Source organism: Pollicipes pollicipes, unplaced genomic scaffold (genome assembly GCF_011947565.3).
Source record: "Pollicipes pollicipes isolate AB1234 unplaced genomic scaffold, Ppol_2.1 Scaffold_4002;HRSCAF=4701_pilon_pilon_pilon, whole genome shotgun sequence".
Classification (NCBI taxonomy): Eukaryota; Metazoa; Arthropoda; class Thecostraca; order Pollicipedomorpha; family Pollicipedidae; genus Pollicipes; species Pollicipes pollicipes.
In genome coordinates this window covers 14559874-14583421 of record NW_023596420.1, presented here as the reverse complement: position 1 = coordinate 14583421, position 23548 = coordinate 14559874, and the positions used below count along the sequence as shown (strand labels likewise).

General features: G+C 51.0%; 1 protein-coding gene across 1 annotated transcript; it reads left to right on the top strand.

The window, feature by feature from the left end:
* The first annotated feature begins 176 nt into the window (after window positions 1-176).
* On the top strand, window positions 177-17895 carry LOC119094131 (sialoadhesin). The gene is made up of 10 exons (XM_037217206.1): window positions 177-547; window positions 6170-6291; window positions 7211-7367; window positions 7830-7958; window positions 8935-9096; window positions 9734-9902; window positions 12139-12275; window positions 13024-13151; window positions 17058-17160; window positions 17500-17895. The coding sequence occupies exons 1-10, from the start codon at window positions 232-234 to the stop codon at window positions 17760-17762; spliced, it is 1686 nt and encodes a 561-aa protein (XP_037073101.1). The 5' UTR covers window positions 177-231; the 3' UTR covers window positions 17763-17895.
* Window positions 17896-23548: the final 5653 nt, after the last annotated feature.

Genomic DNA, 23548 nt, shown 5'->3' with positions numbered 1-23548 from the left:
TCCAGCACCAAACGCCGCGCGGCAGCGCCAACAGTCAGCACGCTCTATCAGCGCCAGCAACCTCGTCCCATTAATAACGCCATTAACGGGGTGTCGGAAGCTTTACGGGCGGCGGTCAGAGACAATATTTGGGTTTCAGGCCGCTTACGGTGCTCTGGAAGCCGGCGCTGGGCTTAACGGCCGTCGCATTACACTAATGGTGCAGCTGGCGCCGAGCACAGCGCTGATGAGATGGTGTGCGTTTCAGTGCGGCCGCAGTCGGTGTCTCTGGCTCCACCGGCGGCGCCGCTCCGCGCCAAACGACCGACCATGCTGACCTGCCGGGTCGCCGGGTCGCACCCCGAGCCGGTGGTCACGTGGTGGCTAGGCGCCGGCCCCCTGGCGGGCGCCGAGCGGCAGTCGCCAGGCGCCGCCGGCAACGGCACGACCTCCAGCGTGACCTTCACGCCCCGGGTCAGCGATCAAGGTCAAACGATCACCTGCCGCGCCGCCAACCCGCTGGCCGGCGACGAGGTTATCGAGGACTCATTGGCCCTCGTCGTGCAGTGTAAGTGGTGATTTTTCTCTCGTTTATTGGGGCGATTGCAAAGGGAGAAGGCGGGCCAAGCATGACAACCAGGCGGCACCGTCTGTGATAGCGTGCGCGCTCATCATCAATTTGCCAGGAATCTTAACCAGATGCGCATGACGCCTTTGACGTATAACATTGGTTGATTTGTGGTGCTTATCGCGCTAACAGCCAGTAGAGCTCCGTGAAATAGATGCAGCAGCCGTGCCGCGGGCTCTCTGCAGGACGGATGTGCCACGTGCCATTCCAAATCCATAGTGCAGTCTAAGGTTCCCCTTGCGATGTAGATCAAATCTGTGTGATGCAGCACGGTTCAAGGCCTGCAGAATCTGACGTGCAGTGACTCAAATGATCGTTGAACGCCGGGCGTTGGTATATTGTTTTACCAGTGTAGACGTTTCCTCCCAATGACAACCGTACGCATCTCGCAAATCCTGCCGCGCGACTTGATCCGTGCCAGGCCCGTGGAGGAGTGGGGACGTTCGGATGCCCCTTCGGTTTTCGTCAAGTGCCAAAAAACAAAAAGGCGCGGTACTCTGAAATTTTGATTACTTTTATTATTATTGCGAGCCTTGGCGAAATCCAGTACGTGGCTATTCTAACACCGCACCAGTACATACTACACAAAGGAACATGAAACACGCAACACATGCAAATGAGACGCTACGCCAGCCAAACACAAACGGTGTTGTAAAACATGAGCGACTTGTGATGCAATCAGCACCTGCACGTCATGGCCAGTTGGTCAGTTAAGGTAAGTTCTCTGATGAAAGACATTGCTCTGCCCTTGAATTCATTTAAGTTTTTGCACTGGCGCGTGACAGCAGGGAGGCGATTCCACGCCGCCACGGCTCAATAGGGCAATGCCCATTTCACGCACTCTAAGCGAGGATGTTAAACAGCGCTCGTCTGCAGTACAGTTTCGTCATTGGTGACTCTGGTGTGTCACTGAGATACTTCAGATTGGAGCCTGATCAGATTACTGATAACCCGTGGTCCATCAGGCACGTAAATGGCGCGATGCAAACATATGCAGTCGTGGTGGGTGACAGCCTCGTCGAAATTGGGCCAATTTAGCTGTTTTTGGGATTCCGTGTATTGATCTCGTCTGCGTTTGCCGGCAACACTTCTGACCGCGAAGCTCTTCAAAATCTAGAGTGCAAGTTTTTCGATACCTAGAATGTAAGCGTTTAAGTCCATTTGCGAGAAACATTATGCATGTAAACAAGACAGTAGTGATAGCCTTATTCCTCGGGAAAAAAAACAGGAGAATGGAGAGAAGAGAGAGAGAGAGAGGAGAGGAGGGGAGGGGGAGAGAGAGAGATGAGGGATGGAGAGGAGAGAGGAGAGAGAGAGAGAGAGAGAGAGAGAGAGAGAGAGAGAGAGATATATATATATATATATATATATATATATATATGTTGACATTCCGGTAACATATCTTTATCGAAACGAATAGCAGAATTGAATTGTAAAGTGAAATCTTATGTTCATAGTAAGAAGTGAATTCGATTTTGCTATTTGTTTTGATAAATGCATGCTGCCGAAGTATCAACGCATCTCATCTCCAGTCTCCTGGCTTTTCTCCCAGGAATTAGGATATTATTATTATATTATTATTTTATGTTAGCTATTATTATGTCATATATTATATGTCATATTGTTACATACATTTGATAGTATATTGTGATGATTTTATTATTAAAGAAATAACTGAATTCTGCAATGCTTGCACCCTGCTCATTTTGATACATTGCGTCAAATTATGTATTCAAACCCAACCAAATATTCGGTCAGCGACCTTGCAAAATAATGCAGGGAGAATAGCAAAGCGGGATGAAAGGTTATAACATCAAAGTAAGACTGACCGCTTACAGCCTTCTCACGGGCATCACAATTTCAATAACATTTACAGGTGTAAGGCATTGTTAACGTCAAATTTGTGAATGTTGAATGTTTCGTAAAATTTTAAGAGCATTCGATCAAGTGAATTGATAGCCCTTTTGGAGACTTCACCAGCGCTTATGTATTGAGCAAGATGTATCCCTGAGATAAATTGGGCAACATGACCCGAAACATGTGTCACCATCATACTACCAGAATGTAGATGATCTGCCCCAGGTCACCTAGTAGCCACCAGAGAAGGCAGATTTGAAACAGAGAGGGATTTTCTAGGAATCAACAAGTTCTCTGTTCATAAGGACAAACAAGACGCTGGATTCAGTTTCATGACCAAAATAATCCTATGTCACAAGATAGAACGAAATAAACCATTGGAGGTCAGCTGTGATCATTGACCGCATGTGAGCTCAACAGTGCATGCGGCAGCCTTTTTCAGCCTTTAATGAGTGTCTGCAGCTATTAAAAGCAACGCTAAAGGTGAATTTCAAATGCTCATTTCCTCTAAACCGTACTCATTCCTAATCCATCAGCATTTGATCTGCATTAATACATCAGTGCTTATCGGTATAATTTCAGTTGGCGCGCTTGACACGCTAAGACAATGCAATCATCCCCACTTTGCTCACAGATTACACTACGCCTCCTCACGTCGCAGGACTTCTGATAGTCATCCTCAATGAGAGGATCATGCTCATTAGACACCGGAAGGCCTGCGACATAAAGTGTCTATACCAAGAAGAAAAACTTCGCAGGAAAAACCAGCCTGAGTAGTCCCAGGTGATGTGAGGCTCAAACAGCCTGAGTAGTCCCAGGTGATGTGAGGCCCAAACAGCCTGAGTAGTCCCAGGTGATGTGAGGCCCACGATCGTTGATAAACTTCAGAAGTTCAGCCAGTTTATCACACATGGTCTCCAAAGAAGAGGTTGAAGAAGAGGTCTTCTCCGATCATCTTGACTGAAATAGGTCTTTTGTAATATGACGTGTTATCTGTAGGGCTTCTTCCAGGGCCTGCCAGGCAAAAAATAACACCTGAAGCAGAAACAGAGCAAAATTTATGGTGACCTCACTTGATTTCGCATGACCTTTTCTTGAATTCATTTACCCTGGGAATGCATTCTACCGCTTATAAAGACACCTGCAGAGCTTTTTATTCAGATCGTTTTAACCTTGGCCTTGGTTAACATTAAACCACCCCATGCTCATTTTCAAAGGTGGTTGAGCATCTCAAGAGTGTTTCGGTATCTCATTAAGGCCGTTAGAAAATACAGATAATCGGGAAAACTGTGATCATGAGTAGGGGGAGAACGAGGGTGTAAGACCTGTACATGTGCACCGTTTTTTTTACTTTGCTCTGGCCTGATCTGACCCATGCTGAAAGTCCGAAGGGGTATCAATGGAATCCCTAACCCTTGACTTGATAAGCGTCACTTAAATTCGTTTTCTCTATTTACAGTTTTATATCGATTTTCGGATATCCATCGACATACTTTGCCATCTCTACAACTACCGCGACCTTAAAGTCAATATGAGGTCAAGCACTGTAAGTGCTTTCAGCTTGCCTCGGTGAGGTTCCTCTGACGCTATCGTTACTTTTTCGTGCGATGCATGCAAGACAAGATACTGGGGCCACAGCCCAACCCCACCCCATCCCCATCCCCAACCCCTGGCTCAGCGCGGTGGTGCCAGATGCCGGTCCGGTGCGGGTTGGTTAAAAAATGTGCTAGTTGCCGGTCACATCACTGGAATGAAAACTCCGACCCCGCCATGGATATGGGTGAGACGTGAAGTGTGGATTAGTTGTATTTCTGGACATTGATAACATAGTCATATGAGCACGTTGTGCAAATGATGGACTTAACGTGGTTGAAAATGTTTGTGCTTTGCTGTCAAAAACGTTATTTTAAGTGTTCATTTGCGCTGAATGGGAATGTTCCACATTTTACAATATTGATTGTACGATGTTTGATCACATATGATGAAATAAGCTCACTTTTAACTACTGGTATACTTTTAAGAAGAGAATATTGCTCAGGAAACAATTTCTCTGTTTAGTAACTATGTTCCGCATATGGCATTGTTTGACAACGTCATGGTACCTTGCACAACACTGATTAAGAGCCAAGTACCTGCCGATACATCTGGAAATCGAGCTCACGAACGCCAGATATGAGCGACTCGACAGTTGCAATTTGCTTGGCCGTGATCGTCGCATGGCTAATGGAATCGTATAATTTGAATGACAATATTACAGCGTCATGGATGCCTGGGAGACCTTGAAGTAGTAAGCACATCTCCGCGGCCGCCTAGATCAGAAACCAGTATGGTATAGTCTTGAGAAGGGCAGGGCTGTGAACTGCGCCGAATCAGCTTCAAGACGGCTATTTCAGTTCAAAAGCGCATACAAATGTAAAGCACTCTCTTTAACAGATCCGTGAGTTAAAAAGTTCAGAATCTTTTGACCCGCTCCGCTTGTAAAGTCTGCTTGCTTCTAGCGTTGACGAGATGGCCTTACTAGTTCCTTGTTATGTAAATGACTCCTCAAGCAACTTCCTAAGTCGCATATTTGTTGGCGACACGTCCTCACAGCATTAATGCTCCTCACTAATCTTGAAAAACATTACAGGACGACACTCAGAGACGCGATCTAGAAACGACTTGTGCGCCAAATCATGATGGTATCAGAACTGTTCGGAGCAATGTGGGAAGTATTTATGTAAAGTATTGAGTGTTTAGTTAAAAGACCTCATTGTTGGAAACAGATTTTCCTTCATGAAATGTATTGGGCAAACAAATCCATCACCATTCTCCTGAATGCGCGTAAAAACTTTCATACCAAACGTTTGATGAGAATAAGCTGTCATTCGAACAAGCAAAGGCTTGTGGCTGCCTATGTTTGTTAGTTGGAAAAGGTTGTTTAATGTTTCGTGGCTCGTCGCCAATCACATTTTCAGCCTGTCTTCATACTGGTAGCTGTCTCTTGACATGAGCTGACATCTTCTAAAATACACAATCTGTTTTGGTTGCTTCATGCTTATGACTCTTCGACCCGGCACATGATGCACCATTATTCTTAGCAAACCAAATTGATCGTATGCTGGTAATACAAACCAAAATCGCTAGCCTGAGTTCTTTCAAAACGCACCACGGGAGCGCCGCCTGAGCGACCGCAGCACACCGTCCGTGTTTTCTCGGCCATCAACAAGTTAAGCCAGTAAATAATTGAGCATGCCGACTGGAGGGTAACTTGGAATGGCATGCCGGACGTTGTGGTGAAGTACAGTCTGACGGTAGGATCCGTCAGGCGGCGTAGCGTGTGGGGGTCTCACTGTCAGTTCTGCTTATGACAGACTGTGAGACCCGGCCGTCAGATCCGCCTGTGGTGAGATAGAGGATCTGCCTGTCAGATCCGTCGTGGCGGCTTGCAAGCCGGTGGGATCCGCCAGTAGTGACGTGCAGAGTCTGCCCGTCAGATCCGCTGGTGGTGACGTACTGAGTCTGCCCGTCAGATCCGCCGGTGGTGGCGTACTGAGTCTGCCCGTCAGATCCGCCGGTGGTGACGTGCTGAGTCTGCCCGTCAGACCTGTCCGTCAGATCCGCCGGTGGTGGCGTACTGAGTCTGCCCGTCAGATCCGCTGGTGGTGACGTACTGAATCTGCCCATCAGATCCGCCGGTGGTGACGTTCTGAGTCTGTCCATCAGATCCTCCCGAGGTGACGCTGACCCAGCGCCCGGAGCGAGACTCGGTGGCTGGTGGGACGGTCCAGCTGCTGTGCCGGGTCCGGGCAGAACCGCCAGCTACGCGCGTCCGCTGGAGGCATGACGTGAGTGGGGTGTCTGCCGACCCTTGGCCTGGCGCCAGGTGTGGGTTTGCTTGGGATGATATCAGCCAGAAGCACGCAGCGCTGGCTGTGTTTTAGTAACGGGCTTCCTTCTGCAGTGGACGCTGACTTGTTCTAATGATCCTATACATCGCTGAGTACGGTGTCTCCAGTACTCCACTTCTGTCGCCGTCAGCCCAGGTTATCTGACACTCCCATTGCGGTTTGAGTTCCGGTTGTGACCTTTTGTGAAGCTGAGCGAGAAAGGGAGAGGGAGGGGAAAGGAGGTGGGTAGAGGAGATGGGGAAGAGAGCGATGGAAAGAGAGAAGGAAAGAGAGAGAGAGAGAGAGAGAGAGGGGGGGGGAAGGGATGGAGAACACGTGGCAGCCTGCCTTAACTCACCTGCCATGTTTAATCACCCAGTAAATGTTGCACGAGATCCTCGGAGCTGGGTTTGCCGTTCTCTGACGGCAGGCTTATCAGAAATTGACGAAGCGAATCGATTACCACACTGCGATTGGTGCTGGGCGGAGAACACTCCTCGACGAAGTTAAGCCACGAGCCTCACGAGCTGAGAGGACTGACCGCTGGCTGACGGAGTTTGGGTGAACTGACTCCGCTGGCGTTACAGACTGTCTGACAGACAGAGTCTTGGCGGACTGACTCTGCCTGCGTTACAGACTGGCTGACAGAGTCTTGGCAAACTAACTCTGCTGATGCTACAGACTGTCTGGTTGACGGAGTCTGGGCAAACTGCATCAGCTGGCGTTAAAGACTGTCTGGCTGGCGGAGTCTGGGCGGACTGAGTCCGCTGGCGTTCCAGACTGCCTGGCTGACAGAGCCTTGGCGAACTGACTGCGCTGGCGTTGCAGGCTGTCTGACTGACAGAGTCTGGGCGAACTGACTCCGCTGGCATTACAGACTGTCTGGCTGACGGAATCGCCGCTGGGCGTGCGGCCCGGGGCGGAGGAGCTGACGTTGACTGACGTCGGGCCGCACAGCTCTGGTAACTACACCTGCTCGGCCACCAACAGCCTGGGCACCACCGAGAGCGGAGCCGTCGCCGTACGCGTACAGCGTGAGTGGACCAGCTGCCGCGGCGGCGCCCGGAGAGGGGAGGCCGTAGCCGGCGCTGGCGGGTTGTCTGGCGTGACACGGGGGCCCGAGAGGACCGGATGTGAGGTGACACGGAGTGTGGAGGCCGCAGCGGGCATTGGCGGGGTGTCTGGCGCGCCACGGGGGCCCGCGAGGACGGGCTGTAAGGTAGCACGGCCGGGTACGGCGCTAATTTGATTGGTCGACTGTGGGACGATGTTTTGCAAACTTAATGCCGTCATTACTTGCATGGCGTAATTGCGCAGCGATAACTTCAATTTGCATAACACTAAATTGCATTTACATAAAATTAGACCAGATTTACAGTATTGCTTGCATTACCTGCATTACATCTCTGCATCTGCTTTCAATAATGAGGCCACGGTATGCTGATGTACAGTGTATGGCTCAGCTTAGCTTGGAACGCACCGATGTCTCCCTTCAGACGTGCCGTTCTGCGAGTCGCCGCACGAGCGAGTGTTCGAGGCGGCGCGAGGGGACATGCTCAACGTCACTTGCGCCGTCATGTCCCACCCCAAGCCGGAGAAGTATAGGTGGAGCTTCAACAGCTCAGGTATGGCGCGCTTGAACGCTTCAGCGCCAAAAAACCGCGTTGCGCGCTAATTGGTTGGTCTGATGTGGCAATGGACGCTAGAGTTTTGCGGGTTCTCTGCTGCTGTTTCCGGCCGGTTTGATTTATATCTGGTGTGGTGTGGGGCTCGCGAGCCTTGAACGCTGCATAATCGGTAATTGAAAACGATTTATCATCTAGAAACCCAATCACTGTGGTCATCCCTCATATCACGGACGGTGACGACTGGTCTGATGATGAACTGCCTCTCATCTGGGCACATTTTCCCATCTTATGATGCTCGCACTGGCGAGCGCCAGCGCCGTGGTGATCGTTTGCGTTATTCTACGCAACAGGCGTGGCTGACGTTCGCAGTCCACAAAGAGCGATGGAGGCTGTCGGATCCCTTGGGAACCTTGGGAACCTGGCGGCCGGGGGTCGACTGACCTTGTTTCTTGTTGACCTTGTTGCTCACCAGCCGTTTTCCCGTGCCCTCTGATCCCCAGACCTGTCGCTTCTTCTAGTCTCAACCAACCCTTTCTAGCAGGCTACATTCACCACAACAACGTGTAACCGACCCCCACTGTGTGGAATCCATGTCGATTCCGGTCGTGCCCATCTACCGGAGCCCCGCCGTGGACTCCGTGTCGCCGCTCGCTGTCCTGGCACATCTCTCTCCTTCCGAGCGAAGCCGCCGCTGCTTCCTGACATGACCAACGCCCCTCACAATCCATTGGCCTGGAGTGCACGAACTGACTCAAAGCTGGGACAGTGTACCCGGCAAATTACTGAAGCGCTTTCGAACATTAGAGACCTTTTTTGTCATGCAAAGTCATGATAGCATTGGGTAGCGGTGCGTTCTTAAAATACCGAGAGGAAATGCTCAAAAGATTACGGGACAGCCACCTCCTGCTGTCCGTTTCCCGCACTCTTGCCCGTGCCTCCGTTGCCAGGCCTGAGGGATTAACGCTGTCGGCAGGCTCCTCGCGTCCCCTGCAGGAGCTGGGCGCTGGTTTGGGGAACACCAGCGTGCTGAGCTACACTCCGCGGCGCCCGGCCGACTTCGGTCTGCTGCGCTGCTGGGCGCAGAACGCACTGGGCGAGCAGCAGGAGGCGTGCAGCTACGTCATCAAAGCGTCGGGTGAGGCGAACCGACGCCGACGAGCCATGGGGCCGGGGAGCGCTCAGAGATAGCACGCAAACTTTTGCGAGGCGATGGCAGCAAAGAGCGATGGGGAGAAGCCCCTTTTCGTCTTCGAACGTCTTGGCTCTGGACGAGGCTGGTGCTGCTTACACTGTAAGGGCCGACTGTTGTGCCTGCTCCTCCGAGCACTTCTTCCGCGTCGTCACGTAAGCCCCGCTCAGCTCGGACTATGGTGATGGGGTATTGACTGAAGTGTGGGCTCGGTCTGAATATGTGGCTTCGAGTGCATGGGGGTTAACTACGCGCCAAGCAACTCCATGCTCTGTTTCAATCACAGGGGCGGTGGATCAACTGTTTCTTTGGAACGCGTGTCTCTACGATAGATGTGTTAGCTCATTGCGAGGTATTTGTCAAAATGACATAGCTTCACCGCTCCTTGCTTTCTGGCGCTCAGGGATGCACATTGAGCTCTTTGAATGGTGTACGCAAACCGCTAACCCGTCAACAGATGCGTTTATGTTTCCAGACACATCACTATGAGTTAAACCACGCCGTGCATGGAGCATGGTGCCGCTCCCAACAAGTGTCCCACTTGTTGCGACCGGGTGGTGGTGACCTGCTCCCCCTCGATCAGACGTGCCGGACCCGCCAGCCTCGTGTGAGGTCTCGGACCGCTCCAGCTCGGGCCTGCGGGTGCGCTGCCGGCCGGGCTTCGACGGCGGCCTGCCGCAGACCTTCCGGCTAGAGGTGCGGGGCGCCGACGACCTTAGGCTCCACAGCAACGTCAGCTCCGCCAGCCCCAGGTCAGTGACGTCAGTCCCGGGTCAGTGATGTCAGCCCCTGGTCAGCTCCGCCAGCCCCAGGTCAGTGACGTCAGTCCCGGGTCAGTGATGTCAGCTCCTGGTCAGCTCCGCCAGCCCCAGGTCAGTGACGTCAGCCCCAGGTCGGTGACGTCAGCCCCAGGTCAGTGACGTCAGTACCAGGTTAGCGACGTTAGACATGAATTAGATCAGGCAGGGAGGTCAGACACGGACCAGGCACGGGACAGTGGCATCAGGTAAAGAACAGCAGAGCCCTTCACGGGTCAGTGGCCTAAGTCATCGATCAATCACAGCCCACATTCTAGTGGTGCTCATTACGAGTCAGGTGGGGAACAACGTCATCTACGTCATCCCCATACCAGAGACGCCAGTCACTAGCCACTTGCGTCAGCCTCAGGGCGGTGACCTCAGTATCACATCAGCCATAAGTATTGCCATCTCTGCGAGCCGTAGGCCAGTGACCTAATTCACAGAGCGATTACATGCACCGGCGTCAGCTCAGCTCTGCCCGGATCAACGGCAGAGAGCTCTCAGCGCCAGGTAAGTGACGGACCAATGTCAGCTGGAGGTCGGTGACGACCTGGTGTCCGTCACTGGACGGTCCTTTAAGGGTCTTTGACTGACTGAGCACTTAGGAGGTTTATGCTTCAGAGTCCTTGTAAAAGACAGTCTGTTATGATGGCACCGATCCTGTCGCAGCAGTAAAGCAGTCCGTTATGATGACACCGACCCTGCTGCAGCAGTAAAACAGTTTATTAGGATGACACCGACCCTGCCGCAGCAGTAAAACAGTCTATTATGATGACACCGACCCTGCCGCAGCAGGAAAGCAGTATGTTTTGACGACACCGACCCTGCCGCAGCAATAAAGCAGTCCGTTATGATGACACAGAAGCTGCCGCAGCAGTAAAGCAGCCCCAGAGCAGCGGACCAGTTTCGCCGGCAGAGTCTGGTTGAAATGTATGGTCGTGCTACGACCGTCCCGTTCCCGCCTGGCTCTCTCGGCCAGTCGCCCATCGGCCGCCTTCGACAGGTCACATTGAGTGCGGTCTCTGGACGCGAGCAGACGCGCTTGCCTCACAGTCTGGTGTCCGTTTTCCCACCAAATGAGCCGCGGAGACAGCAAACGCTGGACAATTGCGTGGGCATGTAAAGGTACATGGTCAGCTTCCACTGGAAGCTGGCTTTAGTTTCACGTACGGAAATAGCTTACACTCGCCGCGCCCAAGAAAGGAGACAAACGCGTCACGCTGTCTAACACGATGTGGAACTCTGGCGCAGATGGGTGAGAGCTGCGGCCCCAAGCTTGGAATAGTGTCACCACCTTTGGAATGTAAATCACACATTTCTTGAAGGCCAAATCCGCTCGGAGAACAAACACATTTAGTGAAAAGCCTTAATTGATGACCTTGGGCTCGGAATAGAGAACAGTTCCAAGAGAGCATGAGATGCCGGTTCCTGAAATAACTGCACAAGCCTAATGTGACTGAGGTGATGGAAATAAACAGCGTGACCATCGCTCTGGGCTTGCTTTATTGGGGCTTTACGGCGCTCTCAGCCGCTGAGGCGACATGGCGTCGTCTGCCTCTCCTCCTGGTACAAAGGACGGGCATGGCGGAAACCGAACCTCGTGCCTCTGGTTATGCTTCCAGCTTGCTCCTGCGACCGACTGAAAGATGGTTGGTTGCTTTGAGGGTAAAAACATTCATAACACAATACGATCACTTGCCACCTCAAAAGCGTGTGCAGTGCAGCTCAAACTATTAGTTTCGAAGTCGCGGCGTCTGCGGACCCGCGCACTCTCCGTGAGAGTCGTCCTCCGTTTTGGTTTCCCCTGCGAGACAGCCGCTCGGGGCGGTATCCAAGCGGTGTTTGCTGCCCAGACGTGCCTTCCATTGACTGTCACCACTCGCCCGGGTGAGATTTAGCCGCAAATGTGTCTTCACTTGCCCGGGAGAAATTTAGCCGCAACTGTGTCCTCACTTGCCATGGACCTCGCCTAGTATGCAGAGCAATATGATTCACGGGCTCGTCATATGAGATCGGGGTTGGCCACAGGCGCCCAGGCGTGGAGACCCACTGACCCACACGGGTCCACGGTATCGACCCGCTCCTCCGGGCCTCTGTGTCCGACACGTCCGCCTGCGAACTCGCCCGACAGCGGCCGCCCCCCTCCCCCTCTCCCCACCACCGCTCACGGCAGCTGCGCGTGCCGCAGACTGGGCGCCTCTGACTTGGTGTCGGATCAGGAGTACCGGCTGTCGGTGTTCGCGCTCAACCGGCGCGGCAGCAGCAGGGCCAGCACGCTCGTGGCGCGCACGCTGGTGGGAGAGCCGGACAGTGGCACCGGTCACAGTGAGTCCTGCCACGGCAGACGGGGAGGAGGCCGAGGGGGGGGGACGTGTGCGGATGGTCGCGGAGCGATTGCATGGGTATTTCATGCATGACACAGGCGCCCACTGACTGCCGCTCGTCGCACCATTCCACTCGCATTACGCCATCATTAGGGAACGCCGGACGTTTTTCGCCGTAAATTGTTACACATTCATCGTTTTAAAGTGGCATGCATAAATACGGTCACCAGAAAGCGTGATACATTTATCACCATCAGGCGTCGCCTATAGCAGGCTCAGTGTGTCTACTCTCCGCGGGATGGATCCGTCCACAAGCGGGACAGGCCTCGTCTCTGGACTCCCCATGTGGGACAGACCCCGTCTCCGGACTCCCCGTGTGTGACAGACCCCGTCTCCGGACTCCCCCTGCAGGACAGACGTCCCTGGACCTCCTATGTGGGAAGACCTCGTCTCTGGACTCCCCGTGCGGGACGGACCTCGTCTCTGGACTCCCCGTGTGGGACAGACCTCGTCTCTGGACTCCCCGTGTGGGACAGATTTTGTCTCTAGACTCCCTGTGTGAAACAAGCGTCGCCTCTGGACTCTCCGTGCGGGACGGACCTTATCTCTGGACTCCTCATGCGGGACGGATCTCGTCTCTGGACTCCCCGTATGGGACGGACCTCGTCTCCGAACTCCCCGTGCGGGACGGACCTCATGTCTGGACTCCCCGGGCCAGGTCTCACTCAGCGCCGTCCGCCCTTCGGCAGGGACACTGCTGGACATGCTGCAGATGACGCCAATACTGGGCGTGCTGATCGGCCTGGTGGCGGCCCTGGTGCTCACAGCCGTTACCATTGTCGGCGCCAGGAGGTACCGCACGCGACCCCGCGGCAAGGTACGAGGTCACACGTGCCAGTGTACTCTCGGTGTACTCCTGGAGCTGGTGACCTATTGACCCCGCGGCAAGGTACGAGGTCACACGTGCCAGTGTACTCTCGGTGTACTCCTGGAGCTGACTGGTGACCGGTCAGGGGTGTCGATTATATCATGAAGTGGCATCCCTTATAAAGGCTAATTTAACCTGTGCTTTACAATCGTTGGCCACATGTGTAATGTTGGGTGATGTTGCATGCCCCATCGTCGCGTGATGAGTAATGCCCTATCATATCACACTGGGATGATCCAATTTCTCTTGTTCTCTTGATGATCCAATTTCTCTCTTGTCTGGGCGCGTAAGAAATTCCAGTGATTTCTAGTACACACCGTACTTTTCCCTCCTCAAGCTGCTCTTCGGTGTGCTGGCTTTGCGGAAACAGCCATGTACCTCTATGCACCACTGGGCGTGGAACTTGGGCCAGCCATGCTGTTGCACGGTTTGCTTAGTTTCAGCTAAGGTACACAACGAAAATCAACATTCATTTCCCCTAGTCTGCGCAAGCTTTGAACCTTGAACCACCAGTAAATCCCTTCCTTCGTTAAGCCAATGTGCGCCTGAGATCATGTTCCGACGTCGCCTGCGGAGGACCATACGGCTCAAAACAAGCAGCTCTCTCCGCGTCCTAAATATGCAAAGACTACGTCGTTGCTTGACCTCTAGTTAGAAGAGACATATATTAAGAGAGAGAGAGAGAGAGAGAGAGAAGAGAGAGAGAGAGAGAGAGAGAGAGAGAGAGAGAGAGAGAGAGAGAGAGAGAGAGAGAGAGAGAGAGAGAGAGAGAGAGAGAGAGAGAGAGAGAGAGAGAGAAGAGAGAGAGAGATAGAGAGAGAGAGAGAGAGAGAGAGGAGAGAGAGAGAAGGAGAGAGAGAGAGAGAGAAGAGAGAGAGAGAGAGAGAGAGAGAGAGAGAGAGAGAGAGATAGAGAGAGAGAGAGAGAGAGAGAGAGAGAGAGAGATAGAGAGAGAGAGGAGAGAGAGAGAGAGAGAGAGAGAGGAGAGAGGAGGGGGAGATGAGAGAAGAGAGAGAGAGAGAGAGAGAGAGAGAGAGAGAGAGAGAGAGAGAGAGAGAGAGAGAGAGAGAGAGAGAGAGAGAGAGAGAGAGAGAGGCAGGGATATATATATATATATATATATATATATATATATATATATATATATATATATATAAATAGGTAATTATATAGTATGCAACTGAAGTATCCCTCTCTCTCTCTCTCTCTTTTTCTCTCTCTCTCCCTCTCTCTTTCTTAATACTGTATAAATAGAGTGGTGTGCGTTATCGTCCGTCAACTGTTGCAAATTCTTTACCCACAACCATCGAAATCTGATGAAGAGATTTTCTTCAACGTATTACAGTAGTGAATAACTGAAATTGGTACGAGTTTTTGCGCGCCCCACGTGACACCTTGCGGAGGCGATGATTAGTTTCCTTGGTCCCGCGGCCGGTCGGCACACCCGCCCCAAAGCTCCTTTTGGTCCATTGCTAGAATTGCTAAAATGATCAGCACTCGCCTGAAAAACAGCATGGGACGCGTTGTCTATCTGCTGCATTGCCAATGACAGGAAATCCCGGCAGCGTGTATATGAACACGGCACATGTTCCGCGATCACATGCAAGGACTTGCCGGTGACAAAGTTGGCTACCGAGCGGAGTCCGACCGACCCAGAGTATCAGTTCGCCAACAACTTTTGACTGAAGTTGATGTCATTATGTGGCGTTACCATGGTGCTGCAGCGGCGGCGACATGGGACAACAAACCAAGGGGCGGAGACTGCTCGGTAGTAGTGGTATGAATGTCCACGACTGGGTACGGAAAATCGCTCGCTAGCTATTGCAAGTCATTAACCCTCGCCCAGATTCGCCGCTTTTCATAACGTAAAGTGATGGGCGTCGATGCGGCCCTGTCTGCCGCTTCCACCCTAAGAAAGATAGAGCTTAGTGGAAAACAGCACAGGCTGCTTTCAACAGGATCCCGCTATTTGGAATAAGTTCTATGTTGCTGGGTCAATAATTGATCTCATTATGCCGGGTTAAATTTCAACTTATCTCCAAAGTATCACTTTTCAGGTTTGCATGCTCATATGTTCAAGACAATGCCTTGTAGCACACACAACCTGAATAGAGGTCTTGGTAGTAAATTTTAAGTACGATGTTGTATAGTTTTGCGTGTTTTGAACATACCTTAATGATATGACTGAATGACCCTGTTGATGCAACAGAGTCAGCCCGCCGCGGGCGGCCCGTGGAATCGTCTGTTGCCGCCCGCCACCTGCACTGGCCGAACATCGCTGTGCAGTGTTGCTCAAATACCGCCGCTGCTCCGAAAGCAGAACAGCTAGGGGCACGTTTCTGGCGCAAAAACACGGGCATTGGATGGCTTATAAGGGACTGAAAATTCAGGCACGATTGCCCGTCTCACCGGAGACGTATTTTCAAAACACCTTACAGGTATTACATCGATCCGCTATCAAGATGAGGGTTTAAGGGAATGCCTCCCATTTGAAGATATTGAAGCAATAACTATCGACATCCTTTTAAGTGCAAAAGACTGCCCAAGACAACAAAATTTATCTGTGTAGTAACTGTGCTCATCAACACGTCATTGTTCGATTGCGGCACCGTACCCTGCACAACATTGATTGAGAGCCATTTGACGACCTCCTGACCAGAGTAGATGTGAGCGACTCGACGATGATAGTTTTCTTGGTCTTGATTTCTTTCTTGGCTAATAGAATGACAGGATTTGAATGACGTTAGTATATTGTCATGGATGCCTGTGTGGTCTTCAAATAGCCTCCCCGAAGTAGCCTGCACATCTTTGCGGACATGTAGCTCAGAAGCTAGAGGAGTTTAATTGTGGTAATGGTAGGGCTGTTAATTGCACCGAACGATCTTTAAAATGGCCTTCTTAGTTCAAGATGCATGTTCTTTTTCTTCAAGTCCTAGATGCATGTTCTTGAGTGACTCTGAGTATACCATTTTATCACAGGTCACCTTTGTATTATGTTCTGTGCCCAGTTGAGCGTTGCAAGGATACAAATGTCACCTTCTGTAGGATGTGTGGAGGAACCCTCTGCCCATGTGGATCCAAGGTACACGCTTTATCGACACGATTTGTCATTTGCATCAACGAAACGGGCACGTTCTGCCAGCGTCAGGTCGTTTGCCAGGCACTTTTGATCCAATGCTATTGCTAAATATGCTCGCTAACACTGTGGGTGTGTCAGACAGTCCAGGCCTGCGAAATGGTTTTAATGATATTCCAAATGCGGCCGGCTCGATCGGCTTGATTTGTGATAATCTAAGTCACGATAAGGCTTACATCCAGTATCGCCACGTTATCCAAAGTCATACAAGCTGCTCTGATGATTTTTCTAAACATCTCTTCATTATTTATCGTTTCCTTGGATCGCGCACCTACGTACGACGCGCCTTAAAAGCAAGCAAAGCCGGCAAAGAGACATACACTGCAGGGCGCATTTTATCAAAAGCTGCGATGATGGGGATAGAGGGTTGTGTCGCTGAATTCCATTCGCATTTCTTGAGAACGTGTATTATTTGACGCGGTTCTGTAAATTATTCTCACAAGGAAGGAATAATTTCGTACGCGATGAACAACTTTGCATAATTGTTCTTGCCGCGGATGCCGTATGAATGTCTAACACGTGTCAACTTGTTACGCTGAGCGAGTTGTACAGTTCCAAGAGATAAACTAAACTGGGGAAGCCAAGTTGCTGAAGAGCTAAGAACCCGTCTACGTGTGTTGTCTCGTGTTATGAATATGGCGAAAAGATTTGATTGCTGGACTACTCGCATTTTAAGACACGTCCAGTTCGAGTTGGTAAGTGTGCAATATCATTCACAGGAAAGCCAACAAGGCATATGTCATGTCCAGCTGGTCAGAAACTTGGACGAGTCTGGGAACTTCGAGGAAAAGCAAGATCCGGATCTCATACCTCAGAAAACAGGTATATTTCAGACTATAGTCTCCAGCGCAGTTTTCAGGCCTCAGCGGCGCTGTCACTTAAGATGAAGATGTTCTGTGTGACCGATTTCTGATGCATCGTTCTTTTACTGCAGTGTCCTCAACATTTGTCTTTTCAACATGGTCACCTGTCATTTCGTGCACTTGTATATTCGTCTCCCATTTTGCCCTCTGGACGCCGAGGAGAAGCACATGATCGAGCGTCTTTACAACACCCGCACCTATAGCCTTGCTACCCCGCCAGAGTTCCTGGACACCGAGGAGAAGCACATGATCGAGCATCTCCACAACACCCGCACCTGTAGCCTTGTTACTCCGCCAGAGTTCCTGGACGCCGAGGAGAAGCACATGATCGAGCGTCTTCGCAACGGCCGCTTCCCGCCCCCGCCGGCCCGGTTCGGGGGCCCGCCATCGCCGCCGCCGACCCCGTCTGGCCTGCAGGAGACCCTGCCCAGGCGGGGCCGCCGCCGACCTAGCCCCCCGCACCTGCGCGGTCCGGTCAGTGCCGCCGCGCCGGCCGGCCCGCACAATGTGAGCTTGCGGCAGCTTAGGCGTATGATGAGGAAAGCAGTGAATGTAGCATGAGCCTAAGCGTAGTAGACGGGCCGCCAGTTTGGCCATAGAACGAGGCCTGTTCCTTATGATAGTGGATTAGTTTGGGCGTACACGTAACCTTCCCGAAAAGAGAAGCTACGTTTGATATAGTTACATTGAAATATATGGCGCCTGCATCGTAATCGTTTGTCACTTCCCCACCTAATCGAGAAATTCCGGAATAGATTAAGTTCCTTGCGAATAACTATGTGACAGTTATAACTTTAACATCGTTAAAGCAGATCTGCGTGAGATGACCGGCTCATGGACACCAGAAACTGTTTTACGCATAAGCCTTTTCGTACGTATCAGGCTCGTAGCATTCATACAACAACCCGTCCGTTCTGCTCCTCCGACAGAGGACTGGTGACGTCACCGCCCGTATATCGCTTCCCTGCTCGTGAACACATTCCGAGAACCCCACCCACCTATGTCTGAGAACGCGAGAACTGGCGTCGGTAGATGTGCGATGAGACGTACATTCGTTACGGCTCATCGCTCTGATGAACGGCGGGCACATGTCGTAATCCGTTTCAGTCTACTGCGATAAACCGGAAGTTTCTTTTCTTAATGGCTCAATGCTCGTGGCATGGGCGGTTTAGTCGTGGCTAACCGGATAGGAGCATTGAAAGGCCCCATCAGTACTTTGCACGTTGAATGTGGCGGTAAAATAAGTTCCACCTCTCCAGTGCGATGATAATCTAATTCAACACCCAAGCATTAGCATGATGCATCCTAACCTAAAGAACTCTGCCGTGCTTTGAATGGCCAGGTGTCTGCTCGCCTGACTGCTTATTGCAAATGTGTTCCGATGTTTCCTTCCAACGAAAGCAGGCAGCTCAGGGCCCAATATCCGACTAGAACCCACTGGAAGTGGCATGCCGTAGCCCGAACCGGCTATATTTTCACACAGAACCACACCCTTATAGTATTCCTTAGCTGTACGCCTTTCAACCCAGTTCATGTGCAATCTTCTTGTACTGTAATGCCCGGTCGAGGGCGCCAGAAGCTCTCCAAAGCTGGAGGGTCGGTAGCCATTGTTGTCGTTTTTTCGTTAATGCCCGTAGGCTCAATGTTAAATTTTCAAAAATATTGTGTAGCCCAGCATCCATCCCCCCCCCCCCCCCGTTTCCCGCGCTCCCATGGCCGGCTGGCATGGTCTGCTGTGGCCTGCACGGCGGCATGTTCCTCGCTACACGGTGTCGCCGGCCCTCCTGTTGAAGGGTGCGTCCCACGTGGCTGTCGCCATCGCCGACCGGGGCGGCCCGCCGCGCGCCAACAGGCAGAGGCTCGCCCCGTCTCCAGCTGCTGAGGGGTGCGCGCTGTTGCCGCTGGCCGCCGAACGGAGGGAGAGCTCGGTCTAGTCTCCAAGGGGACGGCGGTAGGTCTTTGTGCTGTTCGGCGTTTGGATCGTAACCAGACATTGAGAGGACTTACTCTACGTGGAGTGAGGTCGCTATAGCGGGATAAGCTATCAGGAAGTGGTCTACATGTTCCCTGTATTGTCGGTCGGGTAGCTGATGTGTTGCGATTACTACGAGGAATGCCGACCAGTCCACCCTCGGCTCGTTCCAGTGCTCCACACTGCCGCTGAGACGAGTCCAGCGCGGCCACGACACGTCACCGCATCGGCAGTCGGTCGTAACCGTGACCGGCAGCCACCTGTCGACGCAGTTCTAGTGTCGGACTGCCACTAGATGACAGCAATGGCGGAACCCGCGCCTGAGGTGGCGCTCTCCTGAGCCTGGTCGCTCCACTTGAGGTGCCCGCGGTGGTCACGCGGACGGACCTTGGCGCGCGCCGGTACAAGTCCGGACTCGGGCCATCAAACACTGGGCGTTGCGCCCGAGGTCCTGCAAGTGTTTCCCGACCGCAGTGCCACCTGGTGAGGGAAAGTAGACACAGGGTGCGGGAAGTGAGCAATTGTCACCGTTTGCGTAGTTCCGCGCTGAGTGCTTCGCACAGAGTGTGATGAATGCATGCATTAGCTGGTTTCAGGATCTCCATTCTCTGGCACGTCATTATAAGGTTCAATACGCGTAGCTCTGAGTTCACACGAGCGTGGAGTTTGGGAACGAGAAGACCAAAGCGGAATATTTGATGGCTACTTCGCGTCACATTCCAACACAAAATTAATTGTTATCCATGGTGCACTTCTTTTTCAACTTTGTGTTGGCGTGCAAGAACAAATCACTGCGTCTAACGGTAACTCCACACCGGTGTTGTTCTCCAAACGACACCAGCTATCTCTGGCCGCCAAGGTTTCGTGAAAAATATGAGAGGAGGCAAGGTGTCGCGCGAACATTTAATTTTTGTGCGAAAAAAATCACGAAATTAGGATGATGGAGATTGTCCATTTTACTGGAGCTTTACCATATGAAATGACTGGAGCTTGTTGCAGTGTACAGTGAGGACCTCAATCCCAGACACAACTTGACACCTGAAGCGATCGTACCTGCGAAGTCGTTTGAATCATGGGCTTGGCAAAACTGCTTGGGACATGATGCTAAGTGCTGTGCCATATAGTTACCATGTAGTCCTGTTACAGTGCGGCTTATCAGTTGGCGTGGTCGTTGTTCATGCACTTAAAGATATTGATGTTGATGGCGTGACATGTTCGAACATGTTTAACAAATTTGACATCAGGAGTGTTTCTTTGTAAGAGTTGTCTGGTAGCGAGATCACGCTCGGAATTGTCTCCGGTTCATTCGTTGTTAATACTTTGCTCCACAGCAAACATGAGGCTCAACCCAGCTGGCAAATTCTTATTCGCTCTGCCGACCGTCGCTGAAATTAGACGGCAAGTTTTTTGTAAAACGGAAAACAGGAGGTACTTTATTACATTGTGCGTGCCGCTCAAACCGCTTAGCTAATGTTTTTCTTTGTGTCGCAAGTGTAAAGTTAACTGTGCTCGGTGTGTACAATTGCCAATTTTGTTTCGTGGTATGCCATGCCTGTGATACTATGTGAACCCAGCTCGGTTATTGTTGAGTCATGCCCGCTTAGCGAGGCGGACTTTTGGCAATGTGTCATATTGCCAAAAGCGCACATTTGCAGCAAGTCAAAACTAGCTTTCCACCGCACTGCTTAGGCATTGCACAAGGCAGTGAGAATCGCTCACTACCGCTCTTACAATGCTGCAATGCCTGTTCGATTTGATCGGAAAAAAATGGCTGCGTGAGTTAATGAACACGCAGAGATCCGTTCATGGCCAATGATCGACGATTTAACCGTAGATCCATTAATGAAAGACGACAACGTTTCAATGGACAGCCTCGTCCCTGGCCAGTACCGACACGAACAGCTCGGCTAACGTTCCAGATTGTCCTATCAAGCTGCATGCCTGGCTGGTAGATGTTGACATCACATTTACTTGGTGTGAACGTCGAGGCTTTTCGAGGCAAATGTTTTTTTATTGTTTTCAGTGTTGAGATACGGTTCAAGAATATTGTGCACGTTATCTGTATTTTATGATATTTGTCGGTGAATAAAGCGACCAATCGTGTTTAGTTCATCGTTCAACACTCAGCGGAATCGATGACGTGAATGTGATGTGACGCGTGTGACGTAAGAACCGTAGCATGACGTAATGTGACATAGTAAGAAGAAGTCACTTCAAACAGCACCAACAGCCGAATGGCGCTGAAACACTCCACATGAATATTGCGGTCATAAATGTTTACGGTCAGGGTATCGGGGGTAAAAGCAACATCATAGGTGATAGTCTTAAAGCAACAATGTATTTATCAAGCACGTTGCAGCTGAAAAGGGCGTAATTAGTTGCCGTAGGAATCCTATCTCAATACAGGTAGCCTCGCATGTTGTGCGGCATTTCCGTCAATTGACATATGCAGCCTAATGCCTCAAATCGTCGGGCCAAACATGACTCCAATAGCAGCATCAGGTACCCCGAGGCTCTGTACCTTCGGGACATCCTACGTGGTGATGCCAGCGCGCATATACCCATCACATTGTAAAATAAGGCCACGCCGCTTGCAGAGCGCGATTTCCGTTCAGGCTCTCTCAGACTTCAGATATTTCCTTTTACTGAAAACATTTCGGCTTTGAAGGCTGATCTTATGACGACAATAACCTGCCGCGACATTCATGACATGGTGAACAGTTTTAGGTTCGGAGCGTGCGACGTTTTCTGATAAAAGCTTAACCGATTTTCTGATTAGGTACGAAAGGCCAGCATACTAATTTCGTCTCGGCACCAGCGAGGGAACATGAAATTCGTTGTAGACTTGGAAAGACTTCGCATTTTTTTGCGCTGGCATGGACCAGCGCAACGATATGTGAGTTTATGCACACATTGCACTGAAAGAATAACCAGGGAAGAACGCTTCAAATTGCTGCCTTTGCTCGCAATGACCGGCGTGATAGCCGTGACTAGTGGAGAGACTAGTGGGCTTCAATTTCATGGAAGCATTCTATCATCGGAATGTGTGTTAGGTTTGCTACGACAACCATAGAAAACAAGGTGAGCTTGTCCCACACGGTTCAAAACCGATCCAGAAAGGCAAACAGTGCTACCTTCCGCGACCAATCGGCCAAGAGTGAGCTAAGATTGGTGCATATTGTGCTGACAACTCATAATCAAGTACTTTCATTCAGCAGCGTTTGATGAGAGAAGTTCTTGAACCGTCGGATGACGATATAGCAAAAAAAAACACAGGAAAACGAAAGACGTCCTCGCTCCTGTTTGCTGGAACACCTCATGGATTGAATTGTCAGCATCTTGTTCGGTCTAATCTGCCCATTCCAGATTCGCCCGCCCGATTCACTCGCCATCAACTTTTTCAGATATCTCAATCCAATGTGGTTCTGTCCAACTTACCAGAATATTTTCTTGAATCTTTTTAAGTCTGTGCTAATCCCCTCCCACTTAAAGGGCTTTTTGAAATTATTACAGAAAAGTTCGTTCATTTGAGGACCTTAGATTTTAGTTATTTCTGTTACTTTATGTCGTAAAAATGCGCAATAAATTTAGATAAATCTGTGGGTGCTAAGATACTTTACACAGCTTGTTGCCTGTTGAAATGCAATTTTGCATGAACACCTAAACCAATGCACTGCAGGGAGCAACGTTTTTTCTAGTGTCGATAATGAAAAGGCATGAACACATCACCCAACAATTTCAGACTCCAGGTTAGGTGCAACGTATCTCCACGTGCCACTCAACAGTGTCAGAGGCACCCAATTCACAAGCGCAGGACGATGGCCGTCCAGTACGCCGTCTGAAGAAATGAAACGACCATCTCATTACATGAATATAAAGTAAGGAGTAACTATGCACTTGAACGCCCGTTACGTAAGGAGTAACTACGTACTCGAACGCCCGCAAAGTAATCAGTAACTACGTACTCGTACTCCCGTTAAGTTCTACTATTTACGGGGAATTCCAAAGTAAAGAGTCACTCCGTGCCTCACCAAGCGTCTATCGGGTTTCATAAATCCAACTGATTCAACCATGCTGTATACATTCACACTGAAACTGAAGTAGAATAAGTGATGCTCTGGCGCGTCGTAAAATCAGCAATGGTAATCATAGCGAAGCCAGCGCATGGCCATGCAGGAGCGGAGGGACAGAACATTAAGGCCGAGAATCAGCCTGCAGTTAGCGATTGTTGAGCTACGAGGCGATGCCAACACTTCAAGGGTGGACTTTGCACGCAGGGCGGGCGTGTGTGCATCTTTGAGAGAATCAATACAAATGCAGTTCGTGTTGTACTTTGTGGGCACCACAAGCCTATGCCAAGAAGCGTGATGGATAA

Excerpts from the sequence above, each read along its gene's own strand:
- LOC119094131 (XM_037217206.1), top strand. The coding sequence starts at position 232 with ATGGTGTGCGTTTCAGTGCGGCCGCAGTCGGTGTCTCTGGCTCCACCG. Across the intron at positions 548-6,169 it reads ATTGGCCCTCGTCGTGCAGT|ATCCTCCCGAGGTGACGCTG; the intron begins GTAAGTGGTGAT and ends TCTGTCCATCAG. Across the intron at positions 9,097-9,733 it reads CTACGTCATCAAAGCGTCGG|ACGTGCCGGACCCGCCAGCC; the intron begins GTGAGGCGAACC and ends CCCCTCGATCAG.